Source organism: Echinops telfairi, unplaced genomic scaffold (genome assembly GCF_000313985.2).
Source record: "Echinops telfairi isolate 266 unplaced genomic scaffold, ASM31398v2 ScPeMD7_70;HRSCAF=299, whole genome shotgun sequence".
Lineage (NCBI taxonomy): Eukaryota > Metazoa > Chordata > Mammalia > Afrosoricida > Tenrecidae > Echinops > Echinops telfairi.
Genome location: NW_022103968.1, coordinates 39,426,484 through 39,443,033, shown reverse-complemented (window position 1 = coordinate 39,443,033; position 16,550 = coordinate 39,426,484). Strand labels below are relative to the sequence as shown.

At 44.1% G+C, this 16,550-nt stretch overlaps 1 protein-coding gene across 1 annotated transcript in view; it reads left to right on the top strand.

Annotated features, from left to right (window-relative positions):
• LIPM (lipase family member M) overlaps positions 1-16,275 on the top strand; it is a 27,691-nt gene extending 11,416 nt beyond the window's left edge. The window contains exons 2-9 of the mRNA XM_004701358.1: positions 4,483-4,600; positions 8,007-8,205; positions 9,286-9,395; positions 11,138-11,274; positions 11,415-11,561; positions 12,306-12,377; positions 13,555-13,626; positions 16,006-16,275. Of these exons, the coding sequence (XP_004701415.1) occupies positions 4,483-4,600; positions 8,007-8,205; positions 9,286-9,395; positions 11,138-11,274; positions 11,415-11,561; positions 12,306-12,377; positions 13,555-13,626; positions 16,006-16,275 (1,125 nt within the window). The remainder of the gene's footprint in view (positions 1-4,482; positions 4,601-8,006; positions 8,206-9,285; positions 9,396-11,137; positions 11,275-11,414; positions 11,562-12,305; positions 12,378-13,554; positions 13,627-16,005) is intronic.
• Positions 16,276-16,550: the final 275 nt, after the last annotated feature.

Genomic DNA, 16,550 nt, shown 5'->3' with positions numbered 1-16,550 from the left:
GTGTTTTCCAGTCTAGCCTGTTGGGGCACCATGCCCTGTCTCCAATGTCCACCCTCATCATTCCCTGGGGATCTTGCTACTCCCCTCCCCTGCTGTTCCGCTGCACTCACCCCAGTGCTTTGCCTCGGTATGGATCTTATCCTCTCACTGACAGCTTTGTTTTTTGGGATAGGTTTTGACAGGTTTTCCTTGACAGTAAATGCAAGGCCATTTCTCTTCAAACTGTCGCTTCCAGCATGGAGAAGCACATATTTGCCCTCTTCAAAATGAACAATTCTGTCCCTTTTCAGCTCACTAGTACCTAGAATATTCATCTTTAGGCATTCCACTTTATTTTGACCACTTCCCAGTTTCCTAGATTCATGCTGAGATTCACACTCCACATGGAAATGATTAATAGCAGTGTGTGTCTGTTCCTTCTCATCACGAGGCCTGCCCTGACAGCAGCCGTAAGTGCTCCCTCCATGTTGGTAAGGTCAACTCTACTTGAGGAGTCAGTGCTCCCCCTTTGTATTTGGAGCGCCTTCCACCCTGAGGAGTTCGTCTTCTGCTGCTGTACCAGACAGCACTCATAAGGTACATACTGGCCAAATCTTTTCAGAAGTAGATAAGCAGGTCCTCCTTCCAAGTCTGTCTTAGTCTGAAAGTTCCCTGAAATCTGTCCACTATGAGTGATCCTGAAATACCAGTGTCATAGCTTTCAGAATTCCAGCAACATGCAAGCACCACCCGACAACAAACCGATAGATAAACTAGTGGTGGATTACAGGATTGAAATTTAAATATTTTCTAAAAACATATTGTTATAAGTTGCCCTAAAAATAGTTATTTTTAAATGGTTATACAAATTTTCAGACCTTCAGCAATACCCTTCAGAATACTTTAAGGCTTATATTTTTATGTCCATAAATTTATGTCCTACTGTTATAGGAAGCCCTGGTGGTGCAGTGGTTAAGTGCTCGGGTGGGAATGAAAGGTCATCTGTTCAAACCCACCAGCTGTTCTATTGGAGAAAGGTATGGCAGTCTGCTCCAGGGAAATTCGCAGCTTTAGAAACCCTGTGTGTCTTTATAGATCGAGTTGACTGGACATCAAGAGGTTCTGGATGGTTATCATCTTTTATAACCGTCTTGTCCAGTGTAGAGCTCAGCTTGTCAACCGCCTGCCATGAGAACACAATGCTCCTAATTCCTATGGGTCTTTCTCTTCTAAGTTGTTCTTGTTCCCATCCTACATCTCTGAGAATTTCTTGTTTGTTTGCTTTTTGTCCTGTCAGGTAAACCTTGAACTGCTAAACACAAAGTCAGTGGTTCAAACCCACCAGCTTTACAAGGGAGAAAGATGAGGCTATGATACAGCATCTGGGGTCTTGAAGATAAACAAGCAGCCATCTAGCAGGGAAGCAAAAAAGCCCACATGGAAGAATCACACAAACAAACAACCATCTCGATGAGAACGAGGGGGGTCAGAATAGAGACCCAAAGCCCATCTGTAGACAATTGGACATCCGCTCACAGAAGGGTCACAATGAAGGGATGAGCCAGCCAGGGTACAGTATAGCACCGACAAAACACACATACACAACATTCCTCTAATTCTTTAGTGCCTTCCCTACCCCACCCCCTACTATCATGACCCGTTTTAGCTTACAAATCTGATTAGACCACAGCATGTACACTGGTACAGATAAGAGCTCTCGACACACGGAATCCAGAATAAACCCCTCAGAAACAGCAATGGGAGTAGTGATACCATGAGGGTAGGAGGAAGATGGGGGGAGAAGGGGGAAGGGGGTAGCCAATTGCAATGATCAACATACAACCCCGGCCCCAGGTTTTGCCTCAGGAACATGGGGGCAAGGGAGACAGCAGACAGTGTAAAATATGAAAAGAAAAAGAATTTCTAAATTATCAAGGGTTCATGAGGTGTGGGGGGTGGGAGGGGGAAAAGGAGAAGCTGATACCAAGGGCTCAAGTAGAAGGAAAATGTTTTGAAAATGTTGATAGCAGCATATGTACAAATGTGCTCGATACAACTGCTGTATGGATTGTTCTAAGAGCTGTAAGAGCCCCCAATAAAATGATTTATTAAATTTTTTAAAAAGATCACAGCCTCAGAAATCCTGTAGAGGCTCACTATAAGTCAGAATCAACTCCATGCAAGTGGGTTTGAGTTTCTTGATGTTTTGTTTGTTTGCTTGCTTGTTTGTTTTTCTGAACACTCGGGGCAGTAGTTAAATAGCCTTGGGAACCAATGGGAGGTTCTACTATATCCTATAAAGTTGCTTTGAGTTGGAAGCGCTTGACAACAAAAGTATTTTTCTTTTTTAACTAAGGATCACTGGGCTGTGACAGGTGTGTGTGTGCGTGTGTGTGTGTGTTTGTGTGTGTGTGTAACTGAACACTCCAGGCTCAGCTCCCACTCTCCCACTGTGATGTCTTGCTTGACAACCTGCTCCTGGCCCACTCCTGATCTGAATTCCTTGGCTCTTCATTCACCCACATCCGTCATCCCTCACCTGACACATTTTATATGTTATCTCAGCACACACTTGCCAAATGTCCTTTATCCTCATATTTTGCACAGTTACCTCTCCAAATAATCTGTACTAGTGGTTCTCAAGAGATGCCCCGGGACAGCAGCCGCACCACCTCAGTAACAGTTAGAAATACAAATTCTTGGCCCGACCCCAGCCCTACTGAGTCAGAAACTCAGACATGGAGGCTAAGCACTTTGCATTTGAACAAGTCCTCCAAGTAATTCTGATGCTCGTCAGAGTGGGAAAAGCATGGGTCCCCAAATCTCTTCAAAGTGTGTAGTGGTGTTACACACACACACATTATGCTTCTTAAGACCTAGAAAACTGGTTTTAATTATAATTTAATTGGACACCGATTTAGTGCCTATTAGTTAGCAGGGGGGAAAGGCACCTTGGTACCACCGTGGGTTCAACAGCTGCCAACCCTGAGGAACAGTTCTACTCAGTCTTAGAAGGTCACTTTGAGTCAGAATCGCCTCCGGGGCCACAGGGGTTGTTTGGATCTGGGCTGTTAGCAGGAAAGATAGCGGCGTAAATGCGTTCTCTTTTGGCATTTCTTGCAATAATCTCAGGAACTATTGGTACTCCTAATTTACAGAGGCTAAATTGAGACCAGAGACTAGGTTAACTAAATTTCCCAAGTTTCTGCAGCTAGCTCAAATAATAATGTTACAGCCAGGATTAAAATGCAAGCACTGAGACTCCTGTGACTTTTTCTTAATTACTATGATATGTTGCCCTTCATTCTACAATGAAGGAGCCCTTGTGGCCAAATGGGCTATGCACTGATCTGCTGCTGCTAGCCACAAGGTCAGTGGTTCAAACCCACCAGTTGCTCCAGAGAAGAAAGATGAGGCTGTTGGCTTCCCTAAAGATTTAGAGTCTAGGAACCCCAAAGAGACAATTCTGCTTTGGCCTAAGGGATTACTAGGAGTCAGAACCGATTCAATGACAGTGAGCATTCTGCAGTAAAATAAGCTGATACACAGGTCACCTTCTCCATTTTATCATTCATTTTAAATCAGCAGCTCCTGACAGAAATAGATGCCCCCTACTCTGGGAGATAGATGCCAGTGAGCAGAAACACTGAGCATATCTGGATCTTTATAGCTTCGTGATTTCTGGGGGGGGGAAAGGTTCTACATGCTACAGCTGTATACATTGTTTTTGTTTTTTAATCATGGGTTCCTAAGTGGACAATAAGAATCAGAATCCCTGAAATTGTACAAGAAAATATGTGCATGTCCAAAAGGATTAATCTTTTGAATAATTCTCCTCAAATTCCCAAAGGAACTCTGGACCCCAATTTAATAAGAAACACTGTGCTTGTGATTGTGGCACAGAACTAGGAGGACAGTTCAGAATACATGGCCCACAGCTTCTGAGAAGATAACCTGGGGCAGGTGTCAAACTAGCTGCAATCGTGCCTACTCGTGCCTATTAGAATCACCTGATTCCTCACCTGACTTGGTGCTAGAAACCTGTGTTTTAGTGCCATCAAAAGTGCACACTCAGGTTTTAGAGTCAATTTTGTGGCAAGTGGTTTTCCAGAGAGTGCATGAGAATTCCCACAAAGAGCTTATTAAAACACAGATTGCTGGGCCCATTCTTGGAGGTCCTAATTCAGTAGATCTGGATTGGAGCCTGATACTCCTCAAAAGTTCTCAAGTGATGCTGGTGCTGTTGGTCTATGGCCTCCTCTTTGAGAACCACTGTCAGAGCCCAAGTTCAATAATAAAGATGAAGAAATTGAGGCGTGGTGGTAGTTGGGTGATTTTTCTAAGATAACATGACTTATTAGGGAAAAGCAAGAATTTCTTGTCTCAGTCTGATAGCATGAAGGAATATCCTTTTTTTTTTTTTTTTTTTGTAACTTTCGGATTATTGAGGACCTAATCATACATCTACGTGAACTTCTAGGACTTGTGCTATTTATCTCATAGAGTGAAATCATCCAGCATCAAGGCTATCCCTGTGAGGAGTATGAAGTGGCCACGGAAGATGGGTATATCCTTTCTCTCAACAGAATTCCGCAAGGCCTGATGCAACTCAAGCAAGCAGGTATGGTTCACCCTAGGTCAAGCCGACGGGTGATCTTCCCAACAGCAATGATTTCTTTGTGATTTGAGCAGGTACATGCTCTGGGTATAATGTGTGACCCAGTGTTGTGCCCAAGGAATACCTACAGTTTCCCCATAATTCCCATTACTGACACCCATACCCCACCATAGATGATCTCAAATAAACACTTTGAGAAGTGTTTGCTTCTCACAGTGGCCTTTAGGAAATAGCCATACCTTGATTCCTTGCCCTCCGCTTTCTAGCACTTACTCTAAATCTCTCCTAAAGGGATATTCTAGGGTATCCAATGGTTGGGTCCCTTAAACAGCCTGTATCAGCCCTTTAGCTTGACTGATACAAATTCTAAGGTGGGCTCTGGTGCTCACCCTTGAACAAAGAGCACCTTGACAGTTTACAATAAGTTAGAAGTGAGCAAGCTTTTAACTAAGAAAATGTTAAGAGGCGCTTCAAGTTTGGCTTCATGATGTTGTTTATCTTTGCTACATGCTTCCCTAATCCATATGACCCCAATTTTTGTGTCATAAACTTTAATATACTGCAGGTTTAAAATAGAAAGACCATCCTCCTCCTCCTCCATTTCTACTTTGATGCTCTACTCCTTTAATGCTATAGCAGCAAATACAAGTTCATGATCTGTCAGGGATACATACAGTATAATATTTGTATTCTGACCTTTCTCTATGCCAGGCATTATTCTGGATGCTTTCTTTGTAGACCCACTCTATCTCTAGGAAATAATTGTCATTCACAGAGTAGCTTGCCCAGGATGTATGTGCTAGTATGTGGCAAAGCCTGCACTCCAGTCCAGCTCTGTCGACCACGCTAGCCCATGTCCTCAACTGGAAAGTCCCAAGCAGATGTATGCTATTGGGATTTGGTGAAAAAGAAGCTTCGGGTATCTTTCCTCTCAATGTGTACAGCTTTAGGTAACCAATACCGTGTTTACACCAGCTGTGCATGTCTGGGCATGTCCCCACCTTGGCCCCTCTGAATTTACCACATCTGCTTTCAACTGGTCTTTCAACACATCATGTCAAACCCTTCTTTGGACCAATTTTTAAAGAGAATCCTTCCCTGACCTTCGTATTCAAAATAGCAACCCATCTTACATCTTACTTATGGGATCTAACTTATTCCTCTTACTAGTATCTGTCATCATCCGTTATGATATATATATTTGCTAACAGCTCAGACGTAAGCCAACCCCCGTGTTTGTTTCTTGTCTGACTCTCTCAGACTAGAATGGAGTTTGCACGTATTGCTCTCCCTGTGCCTATGAGCGCCTAGCACCCCGTTTCAGTGCAGCAGAGCCGACTCTGACTCAGGCTGAGCGCCTGTGGGTCAGATCCCAGCTGTGGGCTCTGGGGGTTTCCGTCGCGAAATGTTCCCAAGGAGACTGCTGGGCCGTTCTTCAAAGATGACGGGTGGACTCAAAGCTCCAATCTGGGTCAGCAACTGAGCATGGACTTCTAGCACACTGTGGGAGCGAATAAAACACGTGGATTTTACGGACCAATGGATTTTACATAAACAAATGCCTTTCATGGAAACACAGGGAACTTGTCACTAAGCCCCACAAGACCCAGGAGGGTAGACAAGGCATCAGCTTCATGGCATCTCCAGGCCAGGCATAACCCTGCCCAAGCGGTCGAATGTCTGGAGCAGTCCCTAACGGTGGGTTCACTTGCAGCCCCTCTTGGTGGGCAGAGCGTATTCTAGGCATCCTTTTGGGGACCGCTCACAAGTGACATTGGAGTTTGGGGTCCAAGGAAACCAGCCTTGTCCTAGAGGACCGACCCCCTCTAGCGGCTGTCGTTGTTCCTGCAGCTCCCGCGCAGCACTCTCCAGGTGGAAGTGGCCCTGCAGTGAAAGAGGGGGGAAAGATTTTTTTACCCTCCATTCAGCAGGAGGGCTGATCCAGTTCATACTGAAAACAAGCCAGGAACGCTGAGAACTGTCGATAAGTGTTTGATAAAAGCCTTTTTGTCTTACCGGATTAAATAAGCGTTATTTCACATCAAGAAAGAAAATCATCTGGGCCACTTTTGAAAGTGCAGCACTAAACACTTACACACTCACCAGTTGGCTGAATTCTCAATGGGGTCATACTCCGGGAGATTTTTCAAATGTAGGAACAGAGCCCGTTCTGCCACTCAGTGGATCAAACGCACACATACAGTGAAGCGAGGCCTGGTTGACCCCAGCCACGGGAAAGTTCCAAGGAGGCCACTGACCCGACTTGTGTTCCTAATAACACAGCAGAACCACCTCCCCAAGGGCGAGCAGGTTTAACTCAAAGATCACCTTCCTTTGTCCTGGTCCTGTGCTCAGTCACATCTCTCTGGGTCCTACACATTTCTCTCCCAAGAGGGGGATAACGCGGCAAAGGAATATTGCCCACATCTTGGTGAGTTTGTTATCGAAAGCTCTGTGATCAATAAGGGCACGGAATAAATACACACTTGTTTCAGGAGTTGATCTACCCCTTTATAACAATAACAAGAACTACCACTCAGGAAAGAGTGTGTAATGGGTCAGGTGATGTAGTATCGTGTGTAGGCCCAGGTACCCCAATCGCATCAAGCAGGGAATTGTACCCTACTTTTCTGATGCGGAGACCGAAACTCAGACAGTCACTGCTAGCGCTAATAGCAACAACAGTTAATAGCGTTCCTCTTTATTTCAGACTGTAGTAATTGAAGACTTCCTGACTTGCTTACCAGGAGCCCTGGTGGCATGCATAGTGAGCTGTGCTTGGGCTGCCAATGTCGAGGTCAGCCATTCAAACCACCAGGCAGTCCACTTGAGACCGATGAGGCTTTCTATTCTCATAAAGATTGGGTCTCAGCAACCACAGGGGCAGTTCTAGTCCTCTGCCCCATAGGGTTGCTGTGATTTGGTATCAGCTCGCTGGCAGGAGAGTTTGATTTCTGGAGTTTTACTTTCTTACCAGGCTAACCGTGTGCTTTCACTGCCCTCATGGGAAATTAGCCACTTCTAGAAGGAAGAAGACATCCTTATAACAGACTCATTTTATTCCAAAACATGTACCCGTGGAGCCACTCCCTTTCTCTACATCTGCATCTGTACTGATCCATCTCTCTAGCCACCTGCCTTCCTACCTCCTGAAGCACTTTCAAGATCCTCCTCACAGAAGTCTAGACAAGAGGCATGAACAGCAATGCACATGACCTTTACCCATTCTTTCTGTATGCCAGGCATTGCACTACCTCCTCCATGGTGCCCATTTCTTTGATCATAACTGAAAATCACTAGCAAGGAGTTGAACCAAAAGTTCATTATCTGGCACCAGTGTCCTCGCATATTAGAAAATAATGAGTCAGATAGAGACCAGCACAGTCGGCTGACATTCTTCCTTTTGCAGGTTCCAGACCTGTGGTGTTACTGCAGCATGGCCTGCTTGGAGATGCTAGCAACTGGATTTCCAACCTGCCCAACAACAGCCTGGGGTTCATCCTGGCAGATGCCGGTTATGATGTGTGGATGGGGAACAGTCGGGGAAACACCTGGTCTCGGAAACACAAAACCCTCTCCATAGACCAAGATGAGTTCTGGGCTTTCAGGTATCTGGAAATACTGAGAGTAGAGGAGGATGTGGATATCGCTGGCAGCATTGGGTGCCAAATTGTGGTTTCTAGTATTGGGATCTTTTACTTTGGTTGGATCTTCAATAACCTAGCATGCAACCTAAGGGTAGATTACCCACAGGGAAGCAAGGCTTACTTGTGCTTATTGACTCATCACTACAGTGAACAATTTCACATGGGTTGCACACAGGGGTGGATTATTCAATAAGCAAAAGAGGCACAGTCTTAAGATGCATATATTTTTCACTACAGATGAGTTAATAATCACAAGTAGACCTATGCTTACCTTGCATGTTGGTTCATCCAACACTGAAGAAAACACTTCAGTTGTTTTTAACTAGCACATGATTCTAGTGGACAAGCTGTGAGAAAGATTGGGTTCCCAGGTAGAAGGTTGGGTCTATCTAATAGGATGAGATGGGTAATTAGTGATCATTTCACCCTGAAGTGGCCAAAGGCTGAAATAAGAGAAGTGTGTGTAGCTCCGTAGCCTTGTCGGTGGGTATCCTGGGACTGCTGCATGGAATTGTTCTTTAAACCAGAGGGATGACAAGAGCTAGTGTCCCGAAAGGAGATGAGACCAGGACAGCATTAAAGGAAAAAGGGAAACTATTAAACCTAGGGCTAATCAAGTTGACTAAAGCATCTCTCATGCTATTACAGGAAGATTTTAAGTTTTATTTAAATAAACTCTTGACAACAATCTATGCATTTCAAAAGAGAAGCGGCCCTGCAAATTCTTTAATATTTTTCATATAAATATGTCTACATAAATGGCACTGTGCTGTTCGAACAGCATATCAAGACACCTCCATTAGTAAATATTAATTAAACATGATCATCCCTCTCTAATATCTGAAGAGAACATTCGTTTCTGACAGCCTATAATGGAGACATACATCCGGCATCGCGGGTTTGAAACAAGTCGAGCCTGAGTGTCTCAGGAACACAGAACTTGGCTGTTGGGAATTGAATTCTTGCTTATTAACACTTGTTCTGCTTTGGTCTGTTTCTGATTATAATTGTTTTGTATAACTTTGTCTTTTCCCTTTGTAGTTATGATGAGATGGCTAGGTTTGACCTTCCTGCAGTGATAAACTTTATTTTGCAGAAAACGGGCCAGGAAAAGATCTATTATGTTGGCTATTCACAGGGCACCACCATGGGTAAGTTCAAAAGAAAGCAGGTTTGTATACGCAGAATAAATGTGAACATACCACTCACGGAGCTGGCTGGGATCAGTGCCCATCTAGCCTCATGCTTCTCTCACATCTGTCCCTATCCCCTCAAGACTCTTTGGGCCATGAGGAAACAGACTATGTTGGGAGAGGCTTGTGCTGTGGTAGAAACCCAAATGGTGCTGGGAGATGAGCATTGGACTGTTAATGCAAGGTCAATGGTTCAAACCCACCAGCTGCTCTGTAGGAGAAAGATGAGGCTGCCTGCTCTTGTAAAGATCTGCAATCTTGGAAGCTATACAGGCTTTCATTGAGTCTGAATCAACTCTAGGATGGCCGGAACTCAGGACATAAGCTCAGTAGGCTCATTTTTAGTTGATGTTCTCTAGTGAATGAAAGTGATTGACTCGTGTGCTTTCCACTCCTTATTTTTCAATATCGTTCACTTATTCTAGCCCCTTCTTAGAAAGAAAGACCAGACGTCTCTTAAGTTGGGTTTTTTCTTTCTCTCCACTCCACACTTTTTCGTGACAGAGTTGCGAATGATGAGGGTAAATGTATTTTGAAAGGGAGGAGGAGACCAAACGCCAAGGATTCTTTCAGTAGTGGAGAACGTGCACGTGTTTCTTCACATACAGAGAATTATTCCTAAGAGACATTCCCTAGAGTTCTCAGGTCTCACCATCTCAACGGAGTTCTCGCATGGTTAGAAATATGCCAAAATTTCATTGAAAGCATTTTCAACCTCATGCTACTGGTGGCACAGCTGGGAGAGCAGAGTCACACCAGGTCAGTTCATGTTGCACCGACCTTTGCCTGTGCCTGGCAACCTAAACCGATGGAGGAAAAAGTAGAGAAAGAACCAGTCTTCTTTCGGACACACCCGCCTCCGGGAAACTAGAAAGGAATCATGGTACGCTTGGGTTTCGCTGCCCATATGAAGCAATTGAAAACACCATGGCATGGGTCAGGTGTCCTTAGTCCTCAAATTAACCTCGCTTTTCAAAATGTTAAAGAGCCGCAGATATACCCTGTGCAAGATGTGTTACCCTATGAAAGGTGTTCACTTTGGAAAACCTTACAGGCATTTGAAATACCAAGGACATAGCTTCCAGCATCACAGTGACACACAAATCACCACCACACACCGACAGGCAAGTGGTGGCTCAATGGAACAACTCAGGGGTGAAAATCTATGGCTCGAGAACAAATATGCTAGGTGTCCTCAGGAACACAGAATCATTTGCTTCTGTTGTGCTTTTCTCCCCGCCAGAGCTTCTCATTTCATAGAAGACATAAGATAGAGTCACATATTACTCACCTCCATTAGCTCAGGACGGGTTTGTTCTCAAAATGTAGAATAACACCCCTGAGTCCTCTGGGCCTTTAGAAAAATCGGCTGTAGGAAACCGAATGGCCCAGAGTTATTTCAAAATAATGACGTGAAGGCAAGGGGACAGGGAAACTAGAGGAAGGGAAAAGTAACTATCAGAAACATTGAGAATATTCACATAGTGTAAAGAACATATAGACACGATGACACTGAATCATTTGTGTCGAAATCAGATGGGGTCTAAAGTGCTCTGAAACCTTCACCAAAAACATGAGAAATCACCATATCTGTCAATGACCCACATATAATGACGGAAGCACCTTCGGGACAGTGGAGTGAATGTGTTCAGAGCCCTCGGATACGCCGCGTGCATGCTAACACACTTCTCTTCTCGCAGGCTTCATTGCGTTTTCCACCATGCCAGACCTGGCTCAGAAAATTAAATTGTATTTTGCTCTAGCTCCGATAGCCACTGTCAAATACGCCAAAAGTCCTGGAACCAAATTTTTGTTGCTGCCCGATATGATGCTCAAGGTATGCAACTCCTCGGATAATCCCTTGTCTGTGTTGAAGAGCCTTCCAGGCCAGTTTGCTAAAGCATATGCTCTTGAATTCGAGCCCCTTATTTCTTGCCCGTAATGTAATGACTATTGTTTCATGCCACATTTTCACAGGGGTTGTTTGGCAAAAAAGAGTTCCTACACCAGAACAGGATTCTCAGACAGTTTGTGATCTACCTTTGCGGCCAGGTGATAATTGACCAGATCTGTAGCAATCTCATGCTACTCTTGGGTGGATTTAATTCCAACAATATGAACATGGTAAGTGGGTGTGAGCTTAGAGTTTGGGAGTCAAAGGAAGTGGATCCCTGGTGGCAGTAGGGGGAGTAGGGGCGGGGCTGTTAACTTAAGGTCTGCAGTTCAAACTCACCTGTCATTCTCGGAAGGAAGACGAGGTAATCTACTTCCATCCAGAGGCACAGCCTTGAATGGTCTGTGGAGCTCTTCTACGTTGTCCTATACGGTCATGATGAACCAGAATTCACTCAACACCAGGCCGCTTGTTTTATTTGCCTTTGAGTCAAAGGAATGCCATCTATCACCCCCTGGTTCCTTCTACTTGGGGTCTTCTGGTATATGATTTAGACATTTTGATGGTATGTCTAGGATGTGTAGTTATTCCGAGGCCCATGGAAGCAACCGTCAAGAAATCAGAATACTAAAGGCATTGGGTAAATCTGCTGCCAAAGACCTCTCTACCATGTTAAAAAGCAAGTATGTCACTTGAGAAGTAAGGCGAGCACCTTACTCAAGCCATGGCATTTTCATTCGCCTCTTATGCAAGTAAAAGATGGATAAGAAATGAGGAAAACCAAGGAAGAATAAATGCTTTTGAATTACGGTGTTGTCAATCTATGTGTGTTGAAGACACCACATAGATAACTGCCGATCACTTAATGGTATCCCCGTTTCACTGTCTGGCACCCTGTGGATTGGGGTCTTGACTACTAGATACAAAACTTGAGAGCTCATCTAAGTCCCACAGTTATCCATGCTTCCTTACAGAGCCGAGCAAATGTGTACGTGGCCCACACGCCTGCTGGGACATCGGTGCAAAATATCCTTCATTGGAGCCAGGTAAGAGATTTGAGGGTGGAGACACATTTTGCTCATGGCCTGGTCCAGGCTTTTTGGGAATACTCAGAAGATGCCCTTGTGACAGCCAGGAGTTTTCCACGTTTATTCTGATTGGAAATTCAAGTCTGCAGAAGCTCTTTCTACTATAAATTTGACCAAGAGCACTGAAAACTTTGAGGAGAAAAAGGCAATGTTTCATCTAATAGCAAGTTTACTGGGATCTTAAAAGGGTGATTTCAGGTGATCCAAGGAAGACATTTTTTTCTATGTCTAGTCACAAAAAGCGGAGGCTTGAGAAGACCTTTTGCCCACAGTCTCCTTTGTGCAGCTAGGTCAAGTAGTAACTGAAAAGGCTAAGGTAGCACTTAAATTAATTACCATAATTGCCCAAAGAGGTTCTCACAGGAGCCGTTTGTGCTGAAAATTTCACCTGAAATCACAAGAATGAAATACCTGATAACCAACCAAATGACTTGCCTGGAAGGATGTGCAGTTCATTGAAGGTTAAGAATTCAAAATGCTTTCAAGGGCAATGGATTATAACTCACGGAAGCTAAGAGTTCTTTTGAATATGAAGAAGCCCTGACCCTAGATCTGATCATTGTAGATGATCTCATGGACTCTCCGTACTGGCTCTTGACATAAGAGTGCATCAAGGACGAAGAACTGGAGCATAACTACTCATAGGTTAATGCCCAGTTTGTTAAGAAAGAGAAAAAAAAGAGGGAGAGAGAATCTTAATTCAAGCAGAATATTTAAAAGATACTGGCGATTACATCTAGAAATCATAAATATGGGCCCAGTTTAAATCTAATCCTATTCTATTATTATATAATCCTATATATTTTCAGATGTGTTTGTGCATCTGTGTGATATTTCATCACCAAAATGAAACCTTTCTGAACTGGATTGGGTTTGACCCACAATTTCCCAGGACCATGCACAATTCCAGGAGTGTGTCCCCATTCTAATCTATGGGGTTGTGCAGAAGAGCCACATGAATTTCTTGGAGTTACTTCAGCCCAGAAGTTTACCCGAACAGTAAACAGAAGCGCAGTCTTGCCAATGGGTTTCTGTTTCTCCCACGGGTGCAGATTTAGTAGTGCTTTCCCACCACCACGCCACCCTAACCCAGCATTACATTTGAATGTCTTGGAAATTTTCCTGCCCCTTTCAGGCAGTGAATTCTGGGGAACTCCGGGCATATGACTGGGGAAGTGAGACCAAGAATCTGGAGAAAAGCAACCAGGTAAGACAATCCAATATTATTTGCTAGAACAGTGTGAGAAGGAAGGAATGTTGGCAGTTTATTTGAGAGTGCGAATAAAATAAAATTCAGGTCGGATATAACTAGTTGAGTTTGAAACCATTTGAGCTGGGGACGTTCACAGCATCACCAAGAGGTCTCCCTGCTTCTTCAATGATGTCGGAGGCCTTTTCTGACGAGGCTTCCTCTGTGAAGAGGGGACTGGGCGTTCCTAGGGCAAGATGCAGTAGAGTTAGCAGCATTTGGTCGTGGTGGTTCTTAGAAGGTCCGTTGGGAATAAAAGAAAAGGCAGAAGAATGAGAACAGCCGTGGGGAGAAGAGTTTCACGGGACAGACAAAATGCCATTAAGCAGCAGGTGCTAGTTTTGTTTTTGCACTATTAGCTGTGTATCAAGTAGGCAAGGTTTTTGGACCCTTCAAGCCCCAATTTACCTTTAAAATAAAAATCGGTGGACTAAGGAGGCCTGGTGGCATAGTGGTTATGCATTGGGATACAATCCACAAGGTCAGCAGTTCAAAACCACCAGCTGCTCTGTGGGAGAAAGACGTGGCCTTCAATTGCTATAAAGAGTTACAGTCTTGGAAAAACTCATAGGAAGGGCTCTACTCAGTCCCTTATGGTCACTATGTGCCGGCATTGACTCAATGGCAGTGAATTTGGCTCTTGGAGGTGATCTTTAAGAGCTCTCCAGGTCAGACTTTCAAGGGATCTGTAATTTGCCAGTAAAAAATATGAAAAAGAATATGATATGACTGAATGTATAGTCAGCTATCCCATAAAATTAAGCATTAAAGTTGTATAGACTTGGAAAGAGTAAGTGTGCTTCTCACAGCACGAAAAGCAAGAAGATTCGTTAGTGTGTGTATGAAGGTAAACTACTCTTGATTATACAAGCAGAAAGCTGGAGGGAGCGGAGTGGATGCAACCGCACACTTATTGGCGAGTCCCGTATCCTACTTAACACCCCTTTGTTGCATATTAAGATATAAAGGTGAGGACATTGGACAGACCGTGTATTGCCCCTCGGGAACAAGCCACAGAGTCAGTCATTGTTTCAGCTCCTTCTTCGAAGTTTGCTAGAACATGTCTTTAGCGAAAGGCACTGCTGAGAAAATGTTACGTCATCAATAATCCGTGTCCTGGTTTCTAAAGATAATGTGAGCAGTGTCCCCCCAGATATCAAACCCACTACTGTTAAATACATTTCAACAAATATTAAGCTGAGTAGAAAGCCTCGCGGCGTTGTGTTGGCTGTGGTCTTGACAGTACCCGCCGCATCTTTCTCTTGTGGAGTGACTAGTGGGTTCGAATGCCGCAGCCACACCGCTATACCGCTGCACCTGCAGCACTCCTTGTGCACAACGTATACACCTGAAAATGGTGACAGAAACAGAGAACCACACAAACAAGATATCATAAAGTCACAGAAACTTCGAACTAGACGTTGTGTTATTTTGATCTTGTCATCTATAAGATAAGAAAACATATATTGAGCTGGTCCCGTAGAATAGTCTAACGTCCACTCTCTAGGTTAGGATTTAACTCCAAACTCCTAAGGCACCACTCAGGAGAAAGAAGGAGCTCCGCGCTGTGGGGCAGGGCTCCGTGGTGGTTTCGGTGAGGAAGAATGGGCTTGCCATGTCTCGGGAACGTCCTGGGTGGTGCTCAGCTCAAGGGCTCAGGCAGCTAACCTGATCTGGTGGAGTAAGGGGAATTCCCACAGTTCTGGATTCTCTCCTTTGAGTAACAGGACATTTGAGCCAATGTCTAGTTTCTATCTTCCCCTAGTTCAAACTCCCTGAGTTCCCGGGCCATTGAGCAGTGTGTTTGTTTCCCCTCATGGAGAAGCATCCAGCTGGGCCTATTTCCAGGGTTTCATGTGATCACAGAGCAAGAAAATCCAATGCCATCTACTGAAAACATGTTCTTTGGGAATGTGTGAGACAGGAGGTTCTGATGGCTTCCATTCTCCTACCTTTCTCTATAGAACATCTCTAAGTCTTGCCCCAGAAAACATTTGTGGAATTACATCTTAAAAACTCAAGGAAGTTACCTTTTAAAGGCAATTTACGTACAAAATAATTTACCTGCCAGGTACTTTACGTGTCTTCTGATTCAACCTAGTTCCTTATTACAGATACAGTCCTACTTTCATGGAGGAGGAAACTGAGGTCCAGCAGTATAAATCGTTTATTTCTTAGAGGGGGCAACACAAATCCCAACACAGTTTTCTTTGGAGCTGATACCCATGTATCTCCCACCACAACACATGGCATATTTCTGATGCTTATTAGAAATGTAAGTTAAAACTTCAGAAATCCTAAGGCAATCTAGAGCTAAATAGCATTTCTTTTCCCTAGCCAACTCCCATCAAGTACAATGTCAAAGATATGACAGTCCCTACAGCCATGTGGACCGGAGGTCAAGACTGGCTTTCAAATCCCGAAGATGTGAAAACTCTGCTCTCTAAAGTGACCAACCTCATCTACCACAAGAACATTCCAGAATGGGCCCATGTGGATTTCATCTGGGGTTTAGATGCTCCTCACCGCTTGTACAATGAGATCATACATCTGATGCAGCAGGAAGAAATTGATTTTTCCCAGGGCACATGCGAGGTCAGATGGTGAAGTCCCCTGGTGCTGACAAATCTTAGGGACAACCTCATGGAAGGGGGTATTGGGTGTCAGGGCCTATGAGCAGAATTTTATGGAGGTTTTCCCAAATTGGAAATGTACCAATTCTATTTAAGAAAGGAAGAAAAGGGAGGGAAGAGAGACAAGAGACATACCTTCAGATCTCTTGCACTTGGTACTGATGGACATTTAATTATCCTTTCAATTAAACCACTCGTTGGATGAAAATAGGCTTCCTGTATGATCATATATTCTCCCACCTTGAAAGA